Raw genomic sequence first — 24,791 nt, forward strand, 5'->3', positions numbered from 1 at the left:
CTGACAAAGTTTTTGCTATGGCAAAAACCAAGGTAGTTATAGTACTCGACCACCGTCAAGGTCAACAACCGGTTTGGCAGTTAACTCAAATTAGACACTGTGACCTCTTGCAATATCTAACGACTGTGCTGTGTGCCGAATTATTGCCTGGGGTCCTTCTCTACGCACCTAAATGAAAGTGATTTGAACACATACACATGCTGCCTCAGGCAAAAGCGGTTCTATTCATTACTCAACTTTCGTTTATTGCCTGTCAATATCGGTTCAGATGATTATGTTGGAATATTTTAAACTCTCACACCTAGGGGTATATTTTTTAATAATAAATTTCTGTCACTCTGTCTACTGGGGCAATCAATTTCGTGTCTTGAGCTATATCAAATAATGTTTTTTATTTGGCTCAGTTGGATAGTAATTTTAAACATGGTGTTGTTTTTTTTCTGTTGCCCCAGATGAAGAGATTATAATTTAATTTAAATGATTCAGTATTTGAAATGAATAAATAATTCTGACACCACATCTGCCATCAAATATGTGTCGTCCAGTTAAATAATGTTTAGTCTATTCATTATTGGATTGAGAAAAAACCTCGCCTTTTGAAAGCCTGATTGACTTCTCACTAGTTAAGTTTGATTATATTGACTGTAAGATATTATGTAGCTATGTACTATAAATAATTTATTGCAAACAGAGATCGGACATGACAATAATTGGTTGTTTATGCAGTTTTAGTTTCGACTATGTGTTGCTTAGAATGGGAACATAATATTGTGCTTGTGAGATATATGTTATAACCTCATTGTCACCTTCATTTACTATTTCCCATTCTAAGTAATGCATAATGCTATGCACACTTATTTACATAACTATGACTGTGCCTGGAGCTTTAACTATTATTCTATCCTCTAAAATATCCATAATTAATTAGGGTATTGGGAAATAAATTGATTCTTAAGTGTGTGACATATTATTGTACACATACCTACATGTTTTGCAAATTCATTAGTAAAGTGATGGATAGAAAATACACTGAAATATTGTATTTTATCCGTGTAGTTTAATGCTGGTAACTAGTTTTGTCAGCTTAAAAGAACATTGGCGACAGCTATTTATACAATTAGTGTTTTTTTTTTAATGGGAAAACAAAAATTTTTAATTGTATTATTTTTTGCAAGCAGTTATTATATTAAGACTTCATTTTATGAGGTCAGTATTGTGAACACATTCAGTGTGTGTTTGGTCCCTTCAAGAAATGTCTGTAGGTCTGTTTCAAGTATCAGATTATTAAATTCCAACAGCAAACTGTAATAAAAATGATTTTGCAGAAATTTTTATCTAAAAAAGAACTAATTTTTCCTCGACTTCCTTCATTTCACTAACAGACATACACATACGGTTAAGTGTCATTCTATCCTGATCGAGAGAATATTATAATATTTTTTCATGATCTGTTGACAACATTTTAGTATAACGTTTCATTATGGGTTTACAGGTAATGGTACAATAGACTTCCCCGAGTTTTTAACGATGATGGCGCGCAAGATGAAAGACACGGACAGCGAGGAGGAAATCCGCGAGGCGTTCCGCGTCTTCGACAAGGACGGCAACGGCTTCATCTCAGCGGCTGAGCTGCGCCACGTCATGACCAACCTCGGGGAGAAACTTACCGATGAAGAGGTCGACGAGATGATCAGGGAGGCAGACATTGATGGAGATGGTCAGGTTAATTATGAAGGTCAGTACCGATTACCGTCAATTCATTATTACAATATATACCTCTTCGTGTTTATGTCAGCCTGATACTTCTTTGCAACTCCAATTGAGATCTTTATTTTGCAATATTGAATTATGTATGTCGATGTGTATACCATTTGTAATATACAGTTGAAACTCAATTATCCTGATGAAAAATCCAAGAGCCGGATGCAAAAATGTCCACATAATTAATAAAATCTTTCAATAAATTAATAATTGCTCAATCAGTGGTTTCATTGAATAAATGCACAGGTTTCGGGTACAGTAGCCTCGTCTCAGACCATTAATAAAATTGGTATTCTAGTTTCATTGGAAACGTTTAACTTAGTTTTTGTCTGCGACATATATTTAATTTGACAACACAAGTAGACAGTGTTTCTAAATTCCTTGAATTTGGCCCCAAAATACTAAACAACATTCCTGAATCTTAATATATGAATTAGGATAATAGTTTTATTAGAAAAGATTTATGAAATCTGGATAATTCATATTCAATTGTAGGTTGGTTATTTTAATATAATTATTATTTTCACTCCAGCTACATACATGCCTTTGGCGATTATTTACTTTCAATTCACATTCTCTGTCTTTGGGATGTGTGGTTTCTTCTGGATTCAATTATTTTAATATTACATATTGAAGTTATATTATTTAGCATGATTAAATTTGTTGTTTTGTGACACCTCCATACAATTTATGCTAGCCTGATACTAACCATTTTTGATTATGTCTTCCTAATACCTAAAATAAATTTTAAATGTATGTTTTTGTTTTCTCAACAAGGCTTTTAGATTCAGAAGATACCACATGCTTTTTTTCTTTTAAATCAGATGAGGAAAATGATAGCCATATATTTATTATATGCGTTGCTGTTGATGCAGATATCCTATTGCTCTGCCTCATTTCTTAGGGTGATGCTGCAAATTTTTTATCACAGTGCAGAAGATTGGTTTGTTAACAGGGTGACAGCAGGCTGTATCAACAAGCATATCAGGTGTCGAGTACATGGATTAATTTTCTCCTTTCTCAATTGTTCTCAATTATAAAAGATTGGCATATTATGATTTTTTCTCATACAGGTTTATCGTCATTTGTAATCAATACTATTTTGGTATAATAATAATCCTTGCTCTCTAGTGTATCTTCAAAGTTGATATTGAAAATGTTCCACCTTTCAAAAAAATTAGCAGTTGTGAATTGCAGAGCGACCGACCACATACATAAAGTTCGGTGAATGTCTGTGACAGCGAAGATCTAGGGACCGAGAAGAGTGGAGGAGCTACAGGAGGCTGAAAGGTGAATCCATCAGTGAATCGACCCTGGCTGATGCTACTCTAGTTATTGTGAAGATGATTGTAAATGGTGCCAGATTCTTGTGGGAGTGTAGGCTACTCATTTAGGTGTTGGTACTGTTACTTTCAAATGACCCTCAAACACCGTTCCAAAATGATTTCATCGCAGCCGCATTACCAGAAGAATCTGTCCTTCCTCTACTTTGTATTTTATAGCGGTAAAAATGTTAATCGTTTTTTGTCTCTTGAAAATTACCACGGTGAAATATCGCTATGAATCAAGACCATGAACCTAGTAGATTATTCGAATGGCTCTCCTAAAAAAATGTTCATTAATATAACATCTCAGCCGGCTCTCACATCAAAACTCGTCTCGCCTGCAACGTGTCGAATACGTCGATGTAACGTCATCATTATTCACAAAAGACACGTTGCCAATTGGAGTTCGTTGATTGGTTGAATGCGACTTTTTAGTTTAAAAAAAACATCTACTATTGCAATCGACAAGTTGCATGCTTCCTGGGCTGCGAGTCAAAGACGCCAGGACGCATACAAACACCTATGAATTGGTCATTTCTCTACCGGCTTGCCGATCGCCACATCCAAATATCTATACGTTTCGAAGGTTACGTGCTACTGTCGCTAGGTAGATGTGTGTGGTCTTCATATGCAACACCGGATCGACGTTCTTGGAAGGTTTAATTTATGGCTGTGGGGCAGACGAGGTGAGTTTAGATGTGAGAGCCGGCTAACTCAGCTTGGAGCAAAAGTGACAATTTACTCCACTCGTGGGAATTGTGTTTGTGTATTTTTCACATTAAATCTTCTATATTTATTTAACATAAACAAACTAAAACATTTTATCAATGTGAAAGTATTCTTATCTAATTCAGACATGCATTCATTGACACTAAAATTTCTCGGCTCACCGAGATGTTTGACTTGTGAGTCACGTGTGAGGTTTTAGTGTTGAAGTGCGGGCGCAATGTCCCCCGTTGCCATTTTATGTGCATTCCTCCCCACATCAAAGGGACCCGCCGTGGACATCGATGGCCGTTCAAACGCTCGCTAATCGTCACGCTTGTAAGCCACTTCTCATATTTCAGCGGTGGCCAAATGACAAATATTTTACTCTTGCATTTCTCAGAAATTTATTCACGAATTAGTTTTGTTGCTCGATGCAAAACAAAACTGTGAAGTGGTTATATGACTTGTGAACATTTCACAGTTTCTTAACAAGTTTCATAAAATAGTGTTTATTAATTCCTTAGTTCAATTCCCAGCTGCGTCGAAATTTGTAAATGTTTTCAATGTATTTATATATTTGCATTTTGACTGGGTTTCTTGCGATTTTATCTTTACATGAGTACCTCGTTTATGCCTCAGGTGTATTATGGAACTATGACGAAGGATACGAGAAACAAAACTCCTTGAAATCATTGATTTCACAGTTTATTAGTTTGTCTTAATTAACATTATAAACCCAGTATGAAACAAACCCAACGGTGGAATAATTTTGGAGCGGCCCAAAAGCCACGGGTTCAAATCTCAGATCTGGCAAAAAAACACACTGTTGGTCAGTGTGTGTTTGATCCAGACAAGGACATGAATGGTTTGTATGAATATTTCTCTTCTTCAGTTCTTAAGAATTCTTGTTAAGACCCAACTCTTAGGAACACAGATGGATATTTCCAACTTCTTCCTTGAACACTTCATAGCTTTAAAATAGTTCTTTTCCACAAACTCCATCTTATATTAAATTTCTTTGCCAATGTCTCTGGTCATAAATATGTCTGGGCTTAAATTTGAATATCTTGATATATTCATATTTATCATTCTTAACGGTGTTTATACTTGTGGGGTCACACTATACTGCTATAAAGAAAATTTTTGCACATTTCTCTGCTGGCCACTTTTATATGACAGTTGTATCACTCAGCGTGACACCGCTGCTACATATATATACATTATATATACCTACATGTTATTTATTCACCACAATATTATGTCGGGTGGCAAACCTTTTCTAAACATTTAGAATAGGTAATATAATATATTTTTTAACATCTGCTCTATGGATTTTGTATTAAATATACACCATTCAAAGGTATTAAAATAAACGTACGGACGGTGAAGCTGTAAAAATCGGTCTCTAAAGGTAATGATTAAATCTGCTGTTGGTTATTTTGCATTGCGAATTCATTTGAAGCAACCTTTACATTGTTATCTTCTGGATTTGCCAAAAACCACAAGCATATTTCGACACAATTTTAGATTCACTTATAGTCAGTTATCAATTCTGTAAATTATTAAATGTACACATTGATGAGATGAACTTTGAAACTTTTATTTGAATAAATGGTTTTAAATCTATTACATACATTTGAATACAGTTGAAAATGTCCCTCTGAGGCGGACGAAACCGGTCCAAATTTATTTATTAAAGTGGAATAAGTACTACATAAAAAAAAATATGTTTTATTAAATCAAACAATACATGAACCATTTTAATTATGAGCAATCATAAAAAATTTCATGGGTCATATATTATGTATATGATAAAAAGTCAAGACAGCTATAGATGGCGGTCATAAACAAGATTATATAGCCACCATTTTTGTCAACCGCCAAGTTACACTAATTAAGTTTAGACAGTCCATAATACTCCTAATTATTATAGTCCAGACTGTCGATGTAACTCTTTTTTCATTTTATAAATGCATAATCCAATTATTTATTAAATTTAGACATTACTCAAACCAAAAGTTACCTGCCACATCACTCAAGAATAAAACATTGACTGCATCGGTCTGCACTTTTAGTATCATTTTCACACGTGTATTTGTTTGTGTGTGTGCCTCATATCCCTCATAAAGTGAGTTGGCCGTGTGAGTTGTTGGCAAGTGTCCACAGCAGACACTTTAATATATTTCCTGGTCTATTCCCTCACTAACACCACCTCACGTATAGACACGTAGACCGACGCAATCTCCAGTCTGGCCGATTGTCCAATGAGAACAGAACATTCGGACTAGAGTAACACTGCATGGGTCAGGGTCCTTTGCTCGGGAGCGTGTATTAACCTCTTGGAATCCCTTGACTGAGTGGACTTTGGAATCTGCAGTTTTGTCAAACAAAATGTGAAATATGTTTTGTGTTTCTTTTCCTTTGAGGCACATGGTTTCAGAATGACAAATTAACATCTTTATGATTTTAGTAATAATATTTAATTAACATAAAAACATTTTTAAGAATCTATATATCTTGGGTTTCCTTCTGTCATCATCATCGGTAGAGGTTAATCGACTGTTGAATGAAGACCTCCACATGGCCCCCATTCACTCTTCTCACTCCTTAGTTCTTTACTACCGCGTATCAGCTGCTGGATTTTAGAGCAGCCCTGTGGTTATTTAGGGTGGGTACCTTGGATACCACTTACCACACCACTATCAATCACTTAATATCTGTATATTATATGAATGTAGGCATCATTATATTTTTGTACCACTTGTTGAATAATACAAATGTACATATAATAAATATCTGAAATAACTCTTCTGTAAGCTATTTTAAGCATGGCTCAGATTATGCTAATATTAATAATAATCAAGTGGTGAGTAACTAAACGTGTACGAACAGTCAAATTTAGTCATGTCAATCCATTTTCTTCTATTTTTTAATTGGTTTAGTATTGTTGGAAAATGTCCTTTTGTTACCAACACATTTAGTAATAAGTGAATCACTTGCCGCTTGACTAAAATACTAGCATAGTCTAACCAGGCTCTATTATAGATCTCAATTCAGATGACAGCATGTTTGGCTCACTACTACTATTTCTATATTATTCATCGAAATAATTACCTATCATCAAGTAGATAGTATAAATTTCATTTAGTTCTATAAAAAACATCATTTATTTTTTGTTAACTTTTTAGGATTGCAATGTGTTAATTAAACACATTATTTACACAATGGAAGTGTCCATTCCTAATTCTTATCTCTCTCTCTCTCTCTCTCTCACACAGAATGTTGCCCTTTACACACATGACAACAGTGATTCTTTCATTCCTTCTTTTTTTAGCCTCTTCATATTATTATTGCTGTCATGTGTTTTTTGAATTTTATTTACTCCCGTGTTGCCGCAGTGTCTCTTTCGGTTATTTATGTCTCCAACCAGGTCTTTTTTTATGTCTTGTGATTTTTGCCAGTCGTCAGTGCATCTGTTCATTATGTTGGTGACATTTCCATTGTGTTGACTTTTCGTCGCTGTAGGATTGGTTTGTCGAGTAGACCAAATGTCAAATGTTCAGGAGACGAAAAACAAATTGCATTATCCAATATTTAAATACATGGAGGTATTTAAATTGTTGTTTTTACAGCATATGAATGCTGTATTCATTACAAAGTAATTTAAAGAAAATGATGATTCTGTTACATATTTAGATACAAAAAATCATTCTACATTCAAAGGTCTATTTCGACAAAAACGGATATTCGACAAACCAATCCTACAGCGACGTTTTATCAAGAATGAATTTTTACACATTGGTCTTTATGTGTTTATATAATGTTTTTAGTGTAGTAGTTTGCTTTGTGGATTGTCAATTAATTTCTTATCATATTTGTTATGAACTCGGTATGCTGTTTATCCATTACTCACCCGCTTCAATCTGTATAGGTTTCTTCCACCGTAATCCATGGAAACTGCTATATAAAATTTAAATCTCATGCGAATATTTTGTTGTATGAATTTTATTACTTCAAAATCATCAGTCTGAACTGGACTCCGGACTGATTCCATTCATATTGCTCCTATTCTTCGGTAATCTCACACTTCTGTAGAACTTGTACTTTCAAAACGTTTTCTATGTCTTTAGTATCACTGGATGATCAGTTATGATTGTCTCTTATTCGAGTTATGTATTCTGCCCACTCACAATGAAGGGTTTTCATGAATGCTTGTTCCGTTATCGAGTTGATTCGTTTTTTTACCTTAATTGTTATGCTCACTGTGCACTCTATACTTCCACGCTCTGGTATTTGTAGTTTCTGAAACTGTTTTACTGCTTACAGGCAGTATACACTTATTATTACTATATACTTAGTTAGACTATTTTGTGGTTGCTGTCAAATACGATTTCTTGTGGATTTCTTGTGGTTCTTTATCTATCTATACAGTAGTTACACAGAACTTTCTTTCTTGGCTAACAATAGCTCCACATACCTCATTGGCTGCAAACCGCCTAATATCTAATAGGCCTCCAACCAATGAATGACCCTGATTGCCTTATGAAAAAAATTAAAAACTACATTAGTTGAAACGTATGCAAATTTCACTAAAACTTATATGATAAATCAATGCAAATCTCCCACTACCAAAGTTGTCTCCAAACTTGAATTCAATAAATTTTTGTTCAGAGTAATATCGCCCGTCTATTAATAGCAGTGTTGTATCGTAATGTGGTCAGAGACATATTGTCTGCTTCTAATCACCTACTTAATTATTCAGGCTCTGGGTGGTGATGGATACTTTGTGTCTACATTTTTGAAACCCTGACCTTAAAATACACTGCTAGATTTAATCGTGATCTCATTTATTGTCGGAACGAATTATAGTCTTCTCGTCATTCAACAGTGAGTCGGTTTTATAAACAGTAATTTTTTTAAATAATGAAACAGCTGATGAATCGGTCTCAGTGGTTGCCATTCAAAAATATGTATCTTTTTCGGCTGGCGAATAAATATATCTTCACCTTGAATTTAAAAATATGTCTTTCATACTCTAGTTAGCGGAATATATTATCTGTTTACTCGAGTATCTCACGTGAAAATAATCCAAATTGATCGGTTTATGCGTTATAATTCTTTCAAACGCTTTTCGCCGGTCGAGAGTGTTGACGCATTGCCAAAAGATGGGTTTTGATTAGTCGGCTAGCGTTCCCAATTGATCTTTTAATAATTTCAGACATTTAATTCGTTCAAACTTTCACTTTGGTTACTTTACATTGTGTTTGGATTAGAAAAGAATCTCACATGTTTGTTTACCCTGCAGTATGAGTCTAAACAAATCTTTATCAGTTTTATTTTTATAAAATTATTTAACATTTATAACATGTTTCATATTGTCGATTATTTAAAAAAAAAAAAACTTGTCATGCCGGAAACTTTCCCTTTTAATTCTTATCATTGCATGTTCGTTCAATAAATTGTTTATCCAATATAACAGGACTGTATCTTAACATTTTTTTATGTTTTCATCTGTCACAGTTGTTGTATTTATATTTTATGTAATACCACTTTATTTAACATTTCCGCAATATGGAGAAGCCCATGTCTACACAATGTCTAATCCCATTGTAAAGATCTGTTATATTTTCAGTATTCCTAAAAAGAATTTCATAAGATATGCAAGAAGTGATGTATGTCAGTGTGGATCTTCTCATGTAAAAAAGTCTCCCTCTAAATCATTTCCCTCTCTTGGTACATGGTCTTTTCTACGAAGTATCAAAGTTTTAAGGTGGCCCATGATTTATCTCAAGTCTAATAGATTAGGTAACATCTTTCTACAGTACCTTACTTGACATGAAGTAGGTCCTGTCTGTGTACAGATCACCAACATTTTATCTGATAGAATGACTTATTCCACGATTACTAGCTTATCGATAAAGAGTTTTGACTATATCTGGAGTGAGTCAGATTAATTTTGTGTAATAAATCATCTCGGCGATTCCAGAACGGCTTTAATGTGGTTGAATTAGTAACTATAGAAAAATTAATATGCCTACTTCTGTGTTGGCAGCATTATTAGCAAAGAGCATGTGCGAGGCTTGCTACAAATGAATCTTCAATGTGAAATGATTTACAACTTATATAATTAGTATTAGCCTTAGCAATATAATAATATTTTGTCAAGATATTTTATTTATTCACAATTTGAACTATTTTCTTTCTTCTCTTTCAGTCTACCTTTTGTGGTAGCAGACTACATTCTCGAGATAATTGTATTATTAGGTGTGCACAGAAGATGCTGACTCATCATAGAATTCGATAATATAATTTTGGATTTCTTTTCAGCGTATGTTTCTTGTCGGCCACTACTGCTAGTTACTTTCTCTTATAATGATGAAGCTTCATTGCAGAATACGTTCCTGTCTGCTTATTGCGGTGTCTCTTATTTTCAGTTTTAAATCCAGACAATATTGTATTTTGTACTTTTAATACTCGTTGAACCAATGGTCACACATCCACTTTCATTGAATCTAATTATATGTACATCACAATATTCGGTGTTAATTATTTTGTAAAAATGTTTTTAACATTTTCCCACCATCTTTTATGTAGATGCAAAACGCTTACCTGTTTTTAAACCAATGTAGAAATCATTGTCGTAATAATTATTCCATATAAGGTTTCAATTATTTTCATTTATGGCATTTTAATTTGTTTGTCTCAAAAACACAGTAAATTTGATTTTTGTACAGTACTCACCCAACAGCTATTTTTAATTAATACAGAAAATATCAGATTTGTCAGTGTATTTAATACCATGTCGGTAATAAACAACAGACAGTCCACGTGTAAAGTGACAACACAATTTTGCCACCTGAAAAAATAAATATAAAATTATTATAAGACTGGAATCATCCCATCATGACTATTTCAAAGTTTTTTTGTATTGAATGTTTTGTCTAAGTTAAGTTTAAAGACTGGTCACACATCTTGTAGCTTATCCACATATTGTATCAGTCAGTGGCGAAGGGTGGAGGTAGGCTGTTAAGATTCGCTATAAATAGTGCACACTAAACTTTTTTAGTGATATGTATTTGTTTTTATTGAACTAGGACTACAATTTACAGATGTTGTTGGTTGGTTTTTAAAAATCAATTAAACCATGCCTAAACGAAACCATAAGGGCTTGCGCAGACAGAGCGCGGTCAGGCGGTCTGCGTTCCGCGTTCGGATTTCGGCGTTCTATGTACTGTATGGACTTCATACTGTATGGGTACACAGCCGGCGGTCAGACCGCGCCGGTCAATTGGAACGCTAGAGTTCTGGAGTTCTATGCCCGGAATTACAAAGAACGCCGTACCTCCCGTCCAGTCCCGTCATAGGAATTTGAGCAGTCACACAACATAGAGCAAAACCACACGGGAGAGTGAGTACGTAACAGCGGTGCTTTCTCACTTCCACTCGCAGTCGGAATATAGCGGTCTCGCATTATGCAGCGCTTGTGTCAGTACAACGTTTGTAAACAAATGGAGCGCTTATTGTTGACCGCCACCTGTCTGCTGTCCCTGAACGTTAGCGGTCAACGGTCGGTTGAACGCAGAACTCCGACCGCTCTCTGTCTGCGCAAGCCCTAATAGTTTTGGTCTAATTTGGGCAATACGACAAAATTGTGCACACTTTTTCATTCATAGTTATTTGTTTTCGTTGGATTAAAAATACATATTACACATATTGTTGGTTAATTTTTTTAAATTCATTAAGCCCTGACTTGACCAAACTATAATAAATAAAAAATATTATTCTATTTATAAAATATTCAAAGTTATGTATGACTTAATTGCATAATTTTAGATATTTTATAGATATACGTGTATTTTTGGACTATTATCTATTATGGCTTGGTTTCTCAGGGTTTAATTGAATTTTAACAATTAACCAACACTATCTGTAAATTGTAGTCTTATTTCAATGAAAACAAATATGTATGTCTGAAAAAGTTTAATGTGCACTGTTTATGGCGGATGTTAGCAGCCTACCTCCACCCTTCGCCACTGGTATCAGTATGAGCGAGTAAATGTTGCTCCATTAAATGGCTCCATCACATCAGAGGTGTTTTACTTTTTTTATAATATGAATTTATCACTCGGTATTTACCTACCACACACAAAAATTATTTATGTGATGGCCCACGTAAACACAATCTCTTGCAAAGGGTCATTACTTTGAGCCAGTGTGAACTTGGAGCCATATTGTTCTGTTACACACTCCCTGCTAACGACTGATAACCTCAATTTAAATAGTATCTTGTGTCCTCATTAAAAAATCGACGTTATTTCGTATTAACGAATGATACAATACATGGATATGCAACAAGTGAGTACTGGTTTTAATGTATCCCAGGGTTGTTATGGCAGGTCTATTCGGTTTGAGCTTAACCGCGTGTCTTGTTTATATAGACTTGCAACAGTAAATTCATTACAATATAAAACATTGCGCTTCTAAAGCTAATTTTAATTTGTTAATGCCGTATTATGATGTAATTATTCATGTTTCTGTGCTCTCAGTTAAGAAAGTCAATTGAACCCGTTGGGATGAAAGAAGGCTGCGGTGTTGTTGTCTCCCATCATCAATCATTACCTGGTTAACTCTTCTTCCAGATTTCCGTGCTCTAGCTCACATAATTTTCTTGAGAAGCAGCGAGTGCTGACGGGCATCGCCCCTCTCACCTTGCAATTGTGATATAGGATAATAAGACAAACAAACAAAAAAATCATGCTTTAGGTCGATGAGTAAGCGTCGCATACTCTCCGAAACCAACCGTAATAGGTACTGACACAATTATATGATATACTCTTATTGACTGCTGCCCGATTAAATCTATGTTTACGCACCCCCTAGATATGACCTCACTCCGCTCTCTATTTAAACCCCCAGCCCCCCCCGACCCACTTTTTGAATTAAACCTCTAGTGCCCCTTAAATTTTTAAATTCAAATTTTAAACTTGGAAATTATCTCACTATGCACAAAATGAATTTCCAAAATTCTAAAGCCGATCCACACTTCCTTGCAGTATTACGGAGCACAGTTGTAATATTTTTTTTCAGTATAGTTTTGATATTCATCATTTAAAATTTACTTTCTTCTACGTTAAAACGACACAACACATTTTATTAATATGCATAATAGTATGAATAGTATGGGAAAAATTTATTGGCACCTGTAGTTAAAATTAAATGAATAAAAAACTCTTTTGGATCGTTAGTTTATATCTTACTTCTTAAGTTAAGCCAATAATATTTCCCTATTATGTACTACTTTCATTTGATTATTCGTATACTAGACAGCTGCGGATTATTTGTTAGGATTTTAATTTTATTGATAGATTAACACGACACAACAAAAACTGGATCATTGATTCATTTTTTTATTTAACTTAATTTCTGATAGACTTCATTATATGCTTTAAACACGTTTTGATGATTGTGATGTGTCAATTTTTAATTTAATTTGTTTGCAATAATTGTTGGTATTCCCCTAAATAGTATCACCATTTTCTGCATAGGAGATCCGCCAAGTTCATTTTTCAATCACGGCAATGTTTTCACCGCTTGCCGAGTGTAGATAACATTTTTAAATTCTTTCAGTTCCCCTAAGAGGCATCCCGACATGTTCATGTTTTTAGATGCATAAAAAAAATCCTCTTTCCGATTGAATGCACCCACCCATCTACCTTTTGAAAGTGGAAGCTTGAAAAAAAAAACAAAATGGCATCTCTCTCTGTCAGCTGTTCTGTGATCATAAGTGCCTGGAATGCTTTCTCTGTGCTCGTCACGTCAAACGAATAGCCATATTGTAAATTATTATCACGTCATATCTGTGCTTACGTTAGGTTAGTGTTATGTTAATCTCAAATGAATGTTGGTACTTGATTTGTATTAAATCAAATTATAGTTTAACAATATTATATATAAAATGAAGCATCACATTTGATGTTGAAGTCAAAAGGGTGTTTTGTGTAAAATGGTTAACCTCACATTGTGTTAAAATCGAATAATAAAGGGAATTATAAAGTTTTCCTTTTTTTATGGTCACACTATGGTGAAAGAGTCTTGTGTTGAAAATATATTCCCTATTAGTATCCCCATAGCTGTAAATATCTCCCATAGACGCTCATATCTATATTAAATGAACACTTGTGTATAAATCAAAATATCTATTCCTTTTTTTTTGTGCAGCATACAAAAACTACACATTGCAGACATCAAATTATTACTTTTTTATATTTCACACACCGAACTGTTTGAATTTTCATTCCACACACAAAATGTAAGTTGCTTCACTATAAATATTTTGAGCAAGGAAATTTGGAAGGATGATATTATTTGTAAAAGATTTTTTTTACATCAGAGTTGTGTTCAATTCAATGTTTTTCTTAAAGTTATTATCAAAGTGTCAATGCTAAAAACATCAAATGTCTAGTTTTATCAGGGATTTGTGAAAGTAACAATGAGATATTGTTTTTTTTTTTTAGTACGATACGATATGGTGCCCTATGAAGTTAGGTAATTTTTTTCGGTTCATTTCACAAAACAATGCTGGCTTGTATTTTTTAACATTTCACGATATTGGAAATCTGAGAGAAATTATAACTGAAGCTCTCGAATTCAGTGGACCCGAGCTAATACATTTTCACTACTTAAAACAAATTTTACATGATTACTTAATACAATTTTTAATGACTGCATATTTTGTAATAGTCTTAGTTTTTCTTTCCGATATTTCTCTCAGATTTGCATGTCATGTTCCATCTAGATAAAAATTTCGATGATTATTTTATATAAAAATATAGATTATTTTTTTAATGTTCTCTAATTCCTTAGAAGATATCTACAGACATCGTCAGATTGTTATCCCAATTTTAGACTGCTGCCGGTCGTGTACAAAATATGAAATCAATTTAATCATCATCATCGTCGGTCGGTCACTCTCCTGTGAGTGACGCATGCGAAACAAAACATTCAACGATTGTTCTCTTCACATTTTTTCATCTGTCTCTCTCTCTCTTTAGTTGTCCCTCTCCGACCGGAATGGGTAGCGAGACTTAGTTGGCATGCTCGATGGTATACATTGGTTGTTGTATTAAATATTTATTATCGGAGCATGTATAATGATGATTGTTCGATGCCCGTCTCTCCCACTAGAATTTTATGTTCTTTTTAGGTTATTTCTACAATTGTCATAATTTTTATTACCACGCCGAATGACTGAAACGATTTGCCTCTGATAACAGTAATCATAGTAAATAAGTTGTTATTCCATTATTTCTAATATTGTATTATCAAAATGGGAGAGAAATCATTGGGGATTTGCACAGAATTTTTTTTATTGTTGCGTAGCATTCAAATACTTCAGAGAATAACTTATGAATTAAGTCATTTAGCATTTAACAATGCTAGATCATAATAGTCCCTAATTGGCACATCCACGATTGGACCTTTTATCTTTTGGGCTATCAGCAGCCGTGATTAATGTCAACAACAAATTTACACAGTATGTGCCCATCGTGCTACGGCAATATAGTACCCGTGTGGGGATGTTGGTGCTAATTTTTGTGTTGACAATAATTAACACATCTGCTAGAATAGACTTATTGATTCTTTAATATACACAAAATCTGATTAAGGTTTGTTCTATTTTTCGTTGGGCAATATTATTGTTTGTAAATATTTCTTATGCAAGAGAGTGGCTAAAAGTGGCATGTAAATTATGATGAATTGTTCGATTGCAAAAATTCTAATGGTGTTTTTTTCTCTTGATGTTTCAGAATTCGTCACTATGATGACGTCAAAGTGAGTTGCCGGCGCTTAGGTTGTTGTATAAAAAAGAAAAACACATTTTTCATGACACACAATACCATCATATTGGACCTGCATTTCTCTAGTGTTTGTCAGAAAACCAATCGTGCCAGTTTATTTCCACCATCTTGTGAGCTGTATCTATACATAGACTCTTTTCACTGATTGGTTTTTTAGGGTGCAAACTGTACGTGTAAATTATAAGTGTGCGTGCGTCCCCCCTCCCCTAACGCCACGCAAAACGAGTGATTCAAAACCTCTTAAACTTTATTATTATAATTGTAAAAGTAATTTTAATTATTTTAACACCATATTTAATTGTTAAGTATGATAAAAAAAAAAATTAATAAAAACGTACGTAAAATGGCCGAGAGCAAAGCGACAGGACTACCGACTCGACCACTCCGACAACTGCAGAAATAAAATATTTATTAAAACAAAATGGATTCCAGCGGCACCGTCTATGATCTGTGTAATAAAATTGTAAAATTTTTTTGTAAGATAATCGTGTTTCCGAGGTGCGGCGGACGCGCATAGATGGCGTCGCTCTCAAAACGTAAAAATATAATACAACTTATTCCCAAATATATTTCTCTTGTAATTGTTAATTTTAAAGATATGTAACTCGGGGCGGCGGCCGTGCCCCTCCGGCCGGCCGCCGTCGGCCTCTCTCGATTCAAATTGTATTAATTATTGTAAATGTTATTTTGTTTTTTTCTCTCAAAAAATATCGAAAGTTAGCTAAACTAATTAAGCAAAAAATAAAATTATAAAGTAAATAAAACTCACAAAAAAAGATTGTCGCCGAAATAACACCTTGTATTGTTGTATTAAGGAAACGGGAATTATTTGCCCTACTCTCCACATTGCATTGTTATAATATATATTTGAATGGGCCTGGCCTGGATGATTATAAAACTTTGAATGTAATAGTGTTTTAGTTTCGTATACATTATACAGAATATAGTACATTTTATGGGTAAATTATTAATTAATAAAATGCGTTTATAAGTGTACACTATTGAAAATTATTATTATTATATTATTGTGGTCTCAGTACCTCAACGTATCTCAAAACATTTCTCGGATGTGTTTAGTTCATCTTACTACCACACTGATTCATTCATTCTGTTTATAAATTATACAAAAGACATACAGAAAATAAATGTTTCTTCATTTTTAGGTCAATAATGCCTGTCTTTTATTTGATAACAGTACTCCATCCAATATCCTAAAAAATCCAACATTTTCAAGCTAATAGGCTAATGTTACTGCTTTGGTGGTGAATTCACCTAATTCTCATATATGGTATTTTGCTGGACCATTGCAATACTTTAATGAACCATTTCCTCAGTCCATCTTGTAAAACTCTTATACAAGCTTGACTGACAACTATAACTTGAGGTGCGGCAGTTTAATGAGCTAATTGCTCGCAATACTCGCATCGTGATACCAGTACCAAAGTCATGCCTCTGGTTAAAGTCTGTCTTTAGTGAAAAGCATTATTGAATATATATCCAAGTAAGAGTCGCCCATAACACGTGTAATCAACCCACAAAACCTCATAATTTTTGTCTATACAAGGCCTGAACAAAAACAAACCATAAGTGCGAGTGAGTAAGCAAGCTTATATCTCCGCACTATGCGTTAATTTCTATGGCTGAATTAAATATTTTTTGAGGATTAGACAGATTACATTCATTTAAAAACTGCTTGCATCTGTTGCTGAAATTTATTGTTTTTGTATTAAATATAAGGTTTGTGGTAATTATTTTTAGTTATTTTAGTAGAAGATAATAATATTGTTAACTAGGTGTTTCAATTTGGTAGCCGTCTGAGAAGCAACATGATGGTATAACGTTTTATAGTTAAGTAAAATTGAGGTTCTACAGTGGGTTATACACAAGAAACACTGCTTCATTTACCGAACAATAGGTGCTCTCTATATATCATTACTCTAAGGTCTATCTGTCCCAAACTATGTTCCGTGTGACGTGAGTAAGTGTTCTGCGAATTTGTCAGAGGAGTACTCCAGTACACGAGTAGGAGTACACAAGCTACTATTGTTTTACTTCCATTTACCATGAAATATTTATGCAAAGCAGGATTTTCTTGTTATGCTGCAACAAAGTCAAAACTCAAAGTCCAGGAATAGACTCAACGCCACACCAAATATAAGAATTCAATTTTCTAATATTGCGCCTGATAGCAAGAAAATTTGCAATTCAAGGGTCCCAAAGTCATTAAGAACTTCATTCACTAATATTTTTACGTTTTAAAAATAATTTCTTAATAAATTAAAATATGTATTGTTTTTTTCTTATTTTTTTTTAAATTTAGATAGGTACATATTATTTACCTACATTGCAAATTAAACAAGGTGTTCCGTTAAAATTTCATGATTTGTGAAGTGTTCAATTGCAGGAAACGTTTGGGAAACCCTGATCTATACAATGGACAGATTTGCAAACCCCAGCAGCCCAATTCCTGAATGATGCACTATGAAACCCGTCGCCAAACCGCTTTGACTGAAGCATATAAAATTTTTAGTTTTAAAGTAAATATTGTGTGTTCAGAGCTTTGAATGGCATCAAGCCATAAATGAAAATGAACCATAAGTGAAAGTGAGCAAGCATTCGCCACGCTTATACCTCCGGTCCATGCGTTAGAGTAAGATAGAATTTTTAACGAAGACTTAAAAAGATAAAAAATGTCAAGACGGAACTCATTGATTTCATAGAAATTAAATAACATTTTATCCATTTGGGTAATGACTTCATATTTAATAAGTATTTACCCATTAATGTTGCACATACAAAAATGACGTCTGTGGACGTCCCACTTTAAATGGGAAACGGAGGGGGGGGGGTAAATCAATTATTTTAAACATACAAATATGTTGAACACACAATGACATATATTGGGAATGTCGTCACATACTCGGAATTGAAACGGAATTCGTTTTTTACCACTTGAAATATAAATTGATTTTTTTTTTTTATTTGCAATAAAATTCGCGGCGTGCAAGGTACCGCCATACATACACCTACCGGCAGTAAAAAGGTTAAATCAGCATATTATAAAAAGATGATGACACTGCTTCCTGTGAAAAATTGAAAACTATTTGATGTATAAGCCGGCTCACATCAAAACTCGTCTCGCCTAAAACGTGTCGAATATGTTGATATGACGTCATCGTTATTCTCAAAACACATTGCCAAGTGGAGCTCCGCAGATTGGTCGAATGAGACTTTCGTTTGAAAAAAAACATCTGTTGCAATCAACAAGTTACATCCTTCTCGGGCTCCGAGTCGAAGTCATATACAAACACCTACAAATTGGTCATTCCTATACCAACTTGCTGATCACCGCATTCAAATATCTATCCGTTTCGAAGGTTACGCGTGACTGTTGCTAAGTAGATGTGCGCGGTCTTCACACGCAACACTGGATCTCAGTTCTCTGAAGGTTTGTCCGGCACACGAGACGAGTTTTGATGTGAGAACCGGCTAAGTGTTATCAGTTTAAAGTTAAAGTTAAGTGTTATCACTTGTCCTGCTTCAAATGCTGATGTTATGAGTATAGCCTATGAGAATTCTATTTATTAATCTGTTCTGTGCGTATGACAGACAAAGTTTAGTGTGCACTATTGATGTTGGATCTTAACAGTCTACCTCCAATAATTTTCCCATTAGAGTTTGCAATTCACTTTAATTTCTTAGAACATTTTTCATTCTGTTAAACTCGTAAAAGAGTATATTATTATCGTTTACTTATTTCGGATACTTGCTTTCATCACTTGTATCACGATAAAAGGCACAGTAAGAAGAAATCTATTAGGTCCATACTCTGACCTTACTTACTTTCATGCGCTTATATTAGGTGTGTAAAAGCTGCGTCTGTAAAAAATCTGTTTTACACGATACGATAGTATATTTACAGTTTTACAATGAATACCCCATCTCGATCGGGGTGTTACAAAAAACCTTTACAAAGACAGGCATGAGAAATTATTGTTTTTAATATGACCGAATATTTAAAAGTGATGAAAAACCGGTACAATTTGTTGTTATTCGGCAAACGAAGCAACTGGCGTATCTGCTAGCATCATTCAGAGAGTAATGCGGGAAGGCAAAGAATCGATAGATACGACGTAACATAACAGTTTTGATTGGTTATTCCTTACACTCCGAATAAATGGATAAAAACGCTGTGAGCACGATATAAAAAAACGAAGATTCTTACAGCGCAAGTGATTTAGGAATTAATAGACACACGTTTATGTAAAACTTGATAATAAACATTGGTGCGGAGTCAGGAGTCCGAGTGACAGCGATGATTATTAATTTCAGAACAGAACAGGGAATCAAATGAGATGTTATAGTAATGCGCGATTAATATTGTAAGTCATTTAATAATTCATATTGAAAATAATTTTAACGATTTGCTACGTGTAATACGGGCTGCCGTTTTCGTAACTGACCGAAAACTTCTCGAACACAATCGAACTTCAAAAACGTCATACTTATGTTGTCGAGTTATGATAATTACTAGATTTGACAAGAAAATCACTAAGTAGGCAACGCCGGTGGTGATGGTCTATTTTGAACCAACTTGACTCAAATCTATATTATAATACAGAAATGACAAAATAATAAATAAATAATTACAAGATAAAAAGAACTTTTTATATACAACATTTTTAAATCCTGTTGAACCATATAAACTTGACTTGACTAGCTTAAACGATCAAAACAATTTGTACTTGACATGTCATATTGATTTCCATAGTAACGCACGTATATATTAATAATTTAGTTGCTAGGACCCCAGACCCCTATAGCAACCGATAATGGTGTAGAAATAACTTTTCATGCAAAACAGAATTAACTGAAAATGAATTCAATTCTACTTAAAGATGGCTAAAAGTATTAAAAAAATGCATTGGCATCGTGTTCTGATATATTCTAAAAGTTTCAAATGTCTAGCTAGTTGGGAAGTTAGTTAAAAATCGATTGCAAGATTTGTACCGGACAAATAAGAATACAAGCTAAGAAAAACATTTTAAAATACAATATTTTGTGAATTAAAAAAAAAATGGTACTGTTCGGTTATACGGAATACAGCGGAAAACGCATTTTGAAAATAGCCGATAAACTGGATTATTTGTTAGTTTGGGTTAGGTTAGGTTAACCTAACAAATAATCCAGTTTATCGGCTATTTTCAAAATGCGTTTTCCGCTGTATTCCGTATAACCAAACAGTACCAAAAAAATATTTCAATATCAAGTACCTATCTACCAATAGCAACTGAAGCGAATCTGATTACTGGGCACTATCTACACAAGGAAAAGATAACGCCACCATAATTATTTATGTTTTTATACACTCACTTACATAATTATTTACGAATTAATATAACCACATCCTTCCTTTGTATTTATTTATAATGACTGAATAATTAAACTTAATTTTTTTGTAGAATGAATTAATAACCACAAAATTGTTTTTGAATTATGGAAACGTGTTTATAGATAGATCATTTTTGGAAATATTTTGCATATCTATTTATATTGTATTCTAGTCCACTGATTAAATAAAAGACTTAAATGTTTGGTTATAGCGGGTTTTGTAAGTAACATAGTGTTATAGCGGTTTTTGAAATACCCATTGAAGGTTATAGCGTATTTTGTTAGGGAAACTTTTGACAACTTAAAGTCGGAATCTTCCATTGGTGGCGCGTGGTAGGATGAAAAAGAGTTGTATATTTTTATTTAATAAACGTTTTATTCATTTAAAATTAGTATTCTAAGTAGGTACATATTCTAAAATAGCAGTTTAAAATGAAAAAAAAACATTGTCATTTTGTTCCTATATTACATAAACACAAATTTAAGGAAAACTTTAATATAAAGACATAGGTAATTAAAAATTAGGAATCATTAAAAATTATTAAAAATGTTACAATTTTTCATTGTTCAGTAAAAATAATTCAATTAAAAATACAATGCAATTTACATAAAAACACTGTATGTAAAGCATATTTTATCGTTCTCACAAAAACAATATAAAATAAAATATATACCTAGGTACATTGGTTTTAAAAAATATGAGTGACTCGGTACTCTCATAATTTGACTGCAAACATGTTTCATTCATTTATTTTATATTTTACTTGAGTAATATATGTAAATATGTGAGTCAAATAATCTGTCACCACACTGAGCCAGAGCATCACCACTTGAACTTGAATGCGAAAGGTATTTGTTATACTTATAAGAAGTAACTAAGTTATTATATGTAATAAATTATAAAACATTTCACAGTACCTACACATTGATAACATACAAGTGCGGTTTGTGAATGGCGCCATTGAAAAATGCTCCAAAATATAATAATTTACATGGTTTATCATCGCGCATTAGTGCCTGACCAATAAATCGGTTTTATGGGGTTTGGTGCTCACATGTTATGAAAAGTATCAAATTTTATATCAGAACAACCATTTGATTAATAAATACTGTAGAGCTAAATATTTTCTTTAAAACAGTGGTGTGCTTGACAAACAAACTGTTTTTTTCACAAAATCATGAAAATCTGAAAATATTCTAAATAACATAACACTGCCACTGCTGAATATGTGATAAGTGATAAGGTGATAACGTTTAACCATCAAAAGGTTTTTATAGAGTTTTATACAGAAAAATAAACTTATTATAAATTATAAAAATATATTAGAGAAAAGGACAGTTTTAACCAGTTCATAATTGAGTTACACGCCACTGGAAATTCAGATGATGACCCGTGCATTTTTAACACATTTATGTCGAATTTAACTTACCGTTTACGGCGTATTTTGTTGACTTTCCAAGTTTTTGGTTGGCTCAACCTCTTCATAGCTTTATTAACTGGAGATTTAACCATATTTATAAGTTCGCCACACATTTTAAGAGTATAAATCGTAAGAATAACAAATCAACAAAACAGCACTCCTACCGCATCTTACAACATAAATGTACTGGCGGCCATGTTGCATTTCGTCTGATTCTCGCTTCTTATTGGTCAGTTGTGTTATAGGGGATTTTGAATGTAACACATAGTGTTATAGCGTGAATTGATTGACACATTGATTTTCTTTCATAAATGACAGTCAATCGTAGCGGACTTTGAAAGAGACAATAAAATTTTCATGTAGAGATTTTAATAACGAATCCATTGATATATATATCTCAATTATTTCAAAAAGGTGTTATAGCGGGTTTTGAAACTCAGCGACACCTGATGTTAAGTACTCGACAAAACCTATTCGGCAATTTTGTCTATAATATTTTATTCACAGAACAGGTTCATTAATGATTGTTTTTCTGTACGATACTGATTTTGTTTTGCTGTAATTTATTTTCATTGTCAAAGTTGCAGTCAAGTGTAATTTCCCCGGCATATACTTAAGAACCTGCCCAGATGACGCATAACAACTTGCGCGCTTCCCATGTACAGGTGACCCTATTGAGCCTTCCACATGCACTCGCGTTGTGTCAGCCCTCAGACTCATACATACTGTGGTGGCAATTGTCGCACCCTGTAACTACATGATTCGTCAGCATACGTGAGTGTGTTTTGTCAGTCGATCGGGTATAGACATTGTTTTTTTGCAAAATGGACCATAAGAAACGCGGTATCTGGGTACAGCATGCATTTGGTAGTCTGGTGTATTTGGTGCGCCATCTGGGCAAAAATAAAAAGGATTTCAAGTTATACACATTTATATTTTTATAAAAATCTATGTTTTTTAAATAAATATAAAAAATATTAAAACTATGAATTACTTGGTCAAAAATTTAAATAATAAATATGACCATAAAATATATGTAATAATAAGGTGGGGTCCGATTCAACAAATTCACGTTTTATTACATTTTTCACAATTGTAAGTTTATCTTTGACTAAAAATAAAAAATATTTTTATTTTTAATGTTTTAAATTTTTATATTACCAAAATTTTATGAAAAATGTAGTCAAAAGAACACAGATTTGCACAGCGGTCATTTGGCTGATATAATATTTCATTACTAATGCCATTAATTAAATATCCATTCAGAATTTTTTTTGATGTGTTTTAGTTAAAGAACCTGTAAATTACCACTATTGCCATCTATGAAATGATGGATACAATATTCACAGATGATCATAATAACATATTATTTCTCTTCCAAAAAGTTGGATATTATGAGTTGAATGCCTGACAAGAATTCTCATAGAATTACCTATATGTTAGCCAATGGACTGAGTAGGCAACAGCGCTTGGAACCTATTTATAAACGTAATAAATACATGTAAATTGTACGTAAAACATTTCACTGTGGCACAGTTCGCCGTGAACTTTCTTATCGGAAAGAGGTGACCGTATACTATAGGGTCTCCAATTTTATTAGATTCAATATGAACATTAATTCAATTTTCATAGCTGATTTTGGCAAAATTCATGAATTCAAGAATGAAAACCTAACCTAACCTGACAAATAATCCAGTATATCGACTATTTTCAAAATTTGTTTGCAAAGTGTATACCGACGAGAACTGTGTTTTAATTAGACATGAATTCTATGTCAGTACTATACGATCCAAAGAAGTTGGACGGTCTTTAATATACGCCCATATATTTCCGATACAACATTTCACGGTGAACTGTAAACATTTCAGAGTGTAAAATATTTTGTCTTCAAAAATAAATAAGTTCGATCAAACTTGGTTATTACGAAGAAGATAGATGGGACTGACTGAATTTGCTCGTTATATCAGAGAATAGCTGGTATCTTTAAATGAGTGGTGGTCACAATATAACATAAAAAGTTGCAATTATTCAAACAAAAATACACAATTGTTTATTGTAAATGTAATGAACGCTGGTAGGTACCTAGTGACTTCACAAATCTTGGATTTCTTACATGCAATTTCAACCATATGCGTGTATACTTTTTCAATATTGTCGGCGAAAACACTAATTAGGTAGGTACTTAGACACTTAACTATTGTCATAAACGTAATCTGATTCCGGCGGCATCCTGTTTGGTCGGATTTTAAGGGTCGAAAAATTTTAAACGATCGACACATTTAACAGTTTTAAGAAAATTTCTGACCATATTTTTGCTCGGTATAACC

At 33.5% G+C, this 24,791-nt stretch overlaps 1 protein-coding gene across 2 annotated transcripts in view; it reads left to right on the plus strand.

Moving 5' to 3' along the window:
- Positions 1-16,823, plus strand: part of LOC147075914 (calmodulin) — a 38,613-nt gene extending 21,790 nt beyond the window's left edge. For both annotated transcript variants that reach the window (XM_085942241.1, XM_085942240.1), the window contains 2 exons: positions 1,493-1,735; positions 15,602-16,823. In XM_085942241.1, coding sequence (XP_085798367.1) covers positions 1,493-1,735; positions 15,602-15,630 — 272 coding nt within the window. In that variant the 3' untranslated portion in view covers positions 15,631-16,823. The remainder of the gene's footprint in view (positions 1-1,492; positions 1,736-15,601) is intronic.
- Positions 16,824-24,791: the final 7,968 nt, after the last annotated feature.

Source organism: Rhyacophila brunnea, unplaced genomic scaffold (genome assembly GCF_057557595.1).
Source record: "Rhyacophila brunnea isolate RB1 unplaced genomic scaffold, BYU_Rbru_1.0 scaffold_14, whole genome shotgun sequence".
Classification (NCBI taxonomy): Eukaryota; Metazoa; Arthropoda; class Insecta; order Trichoptera; family Rhyacophilidae; genus Rhyacophila; species Rhyacophila brunnea.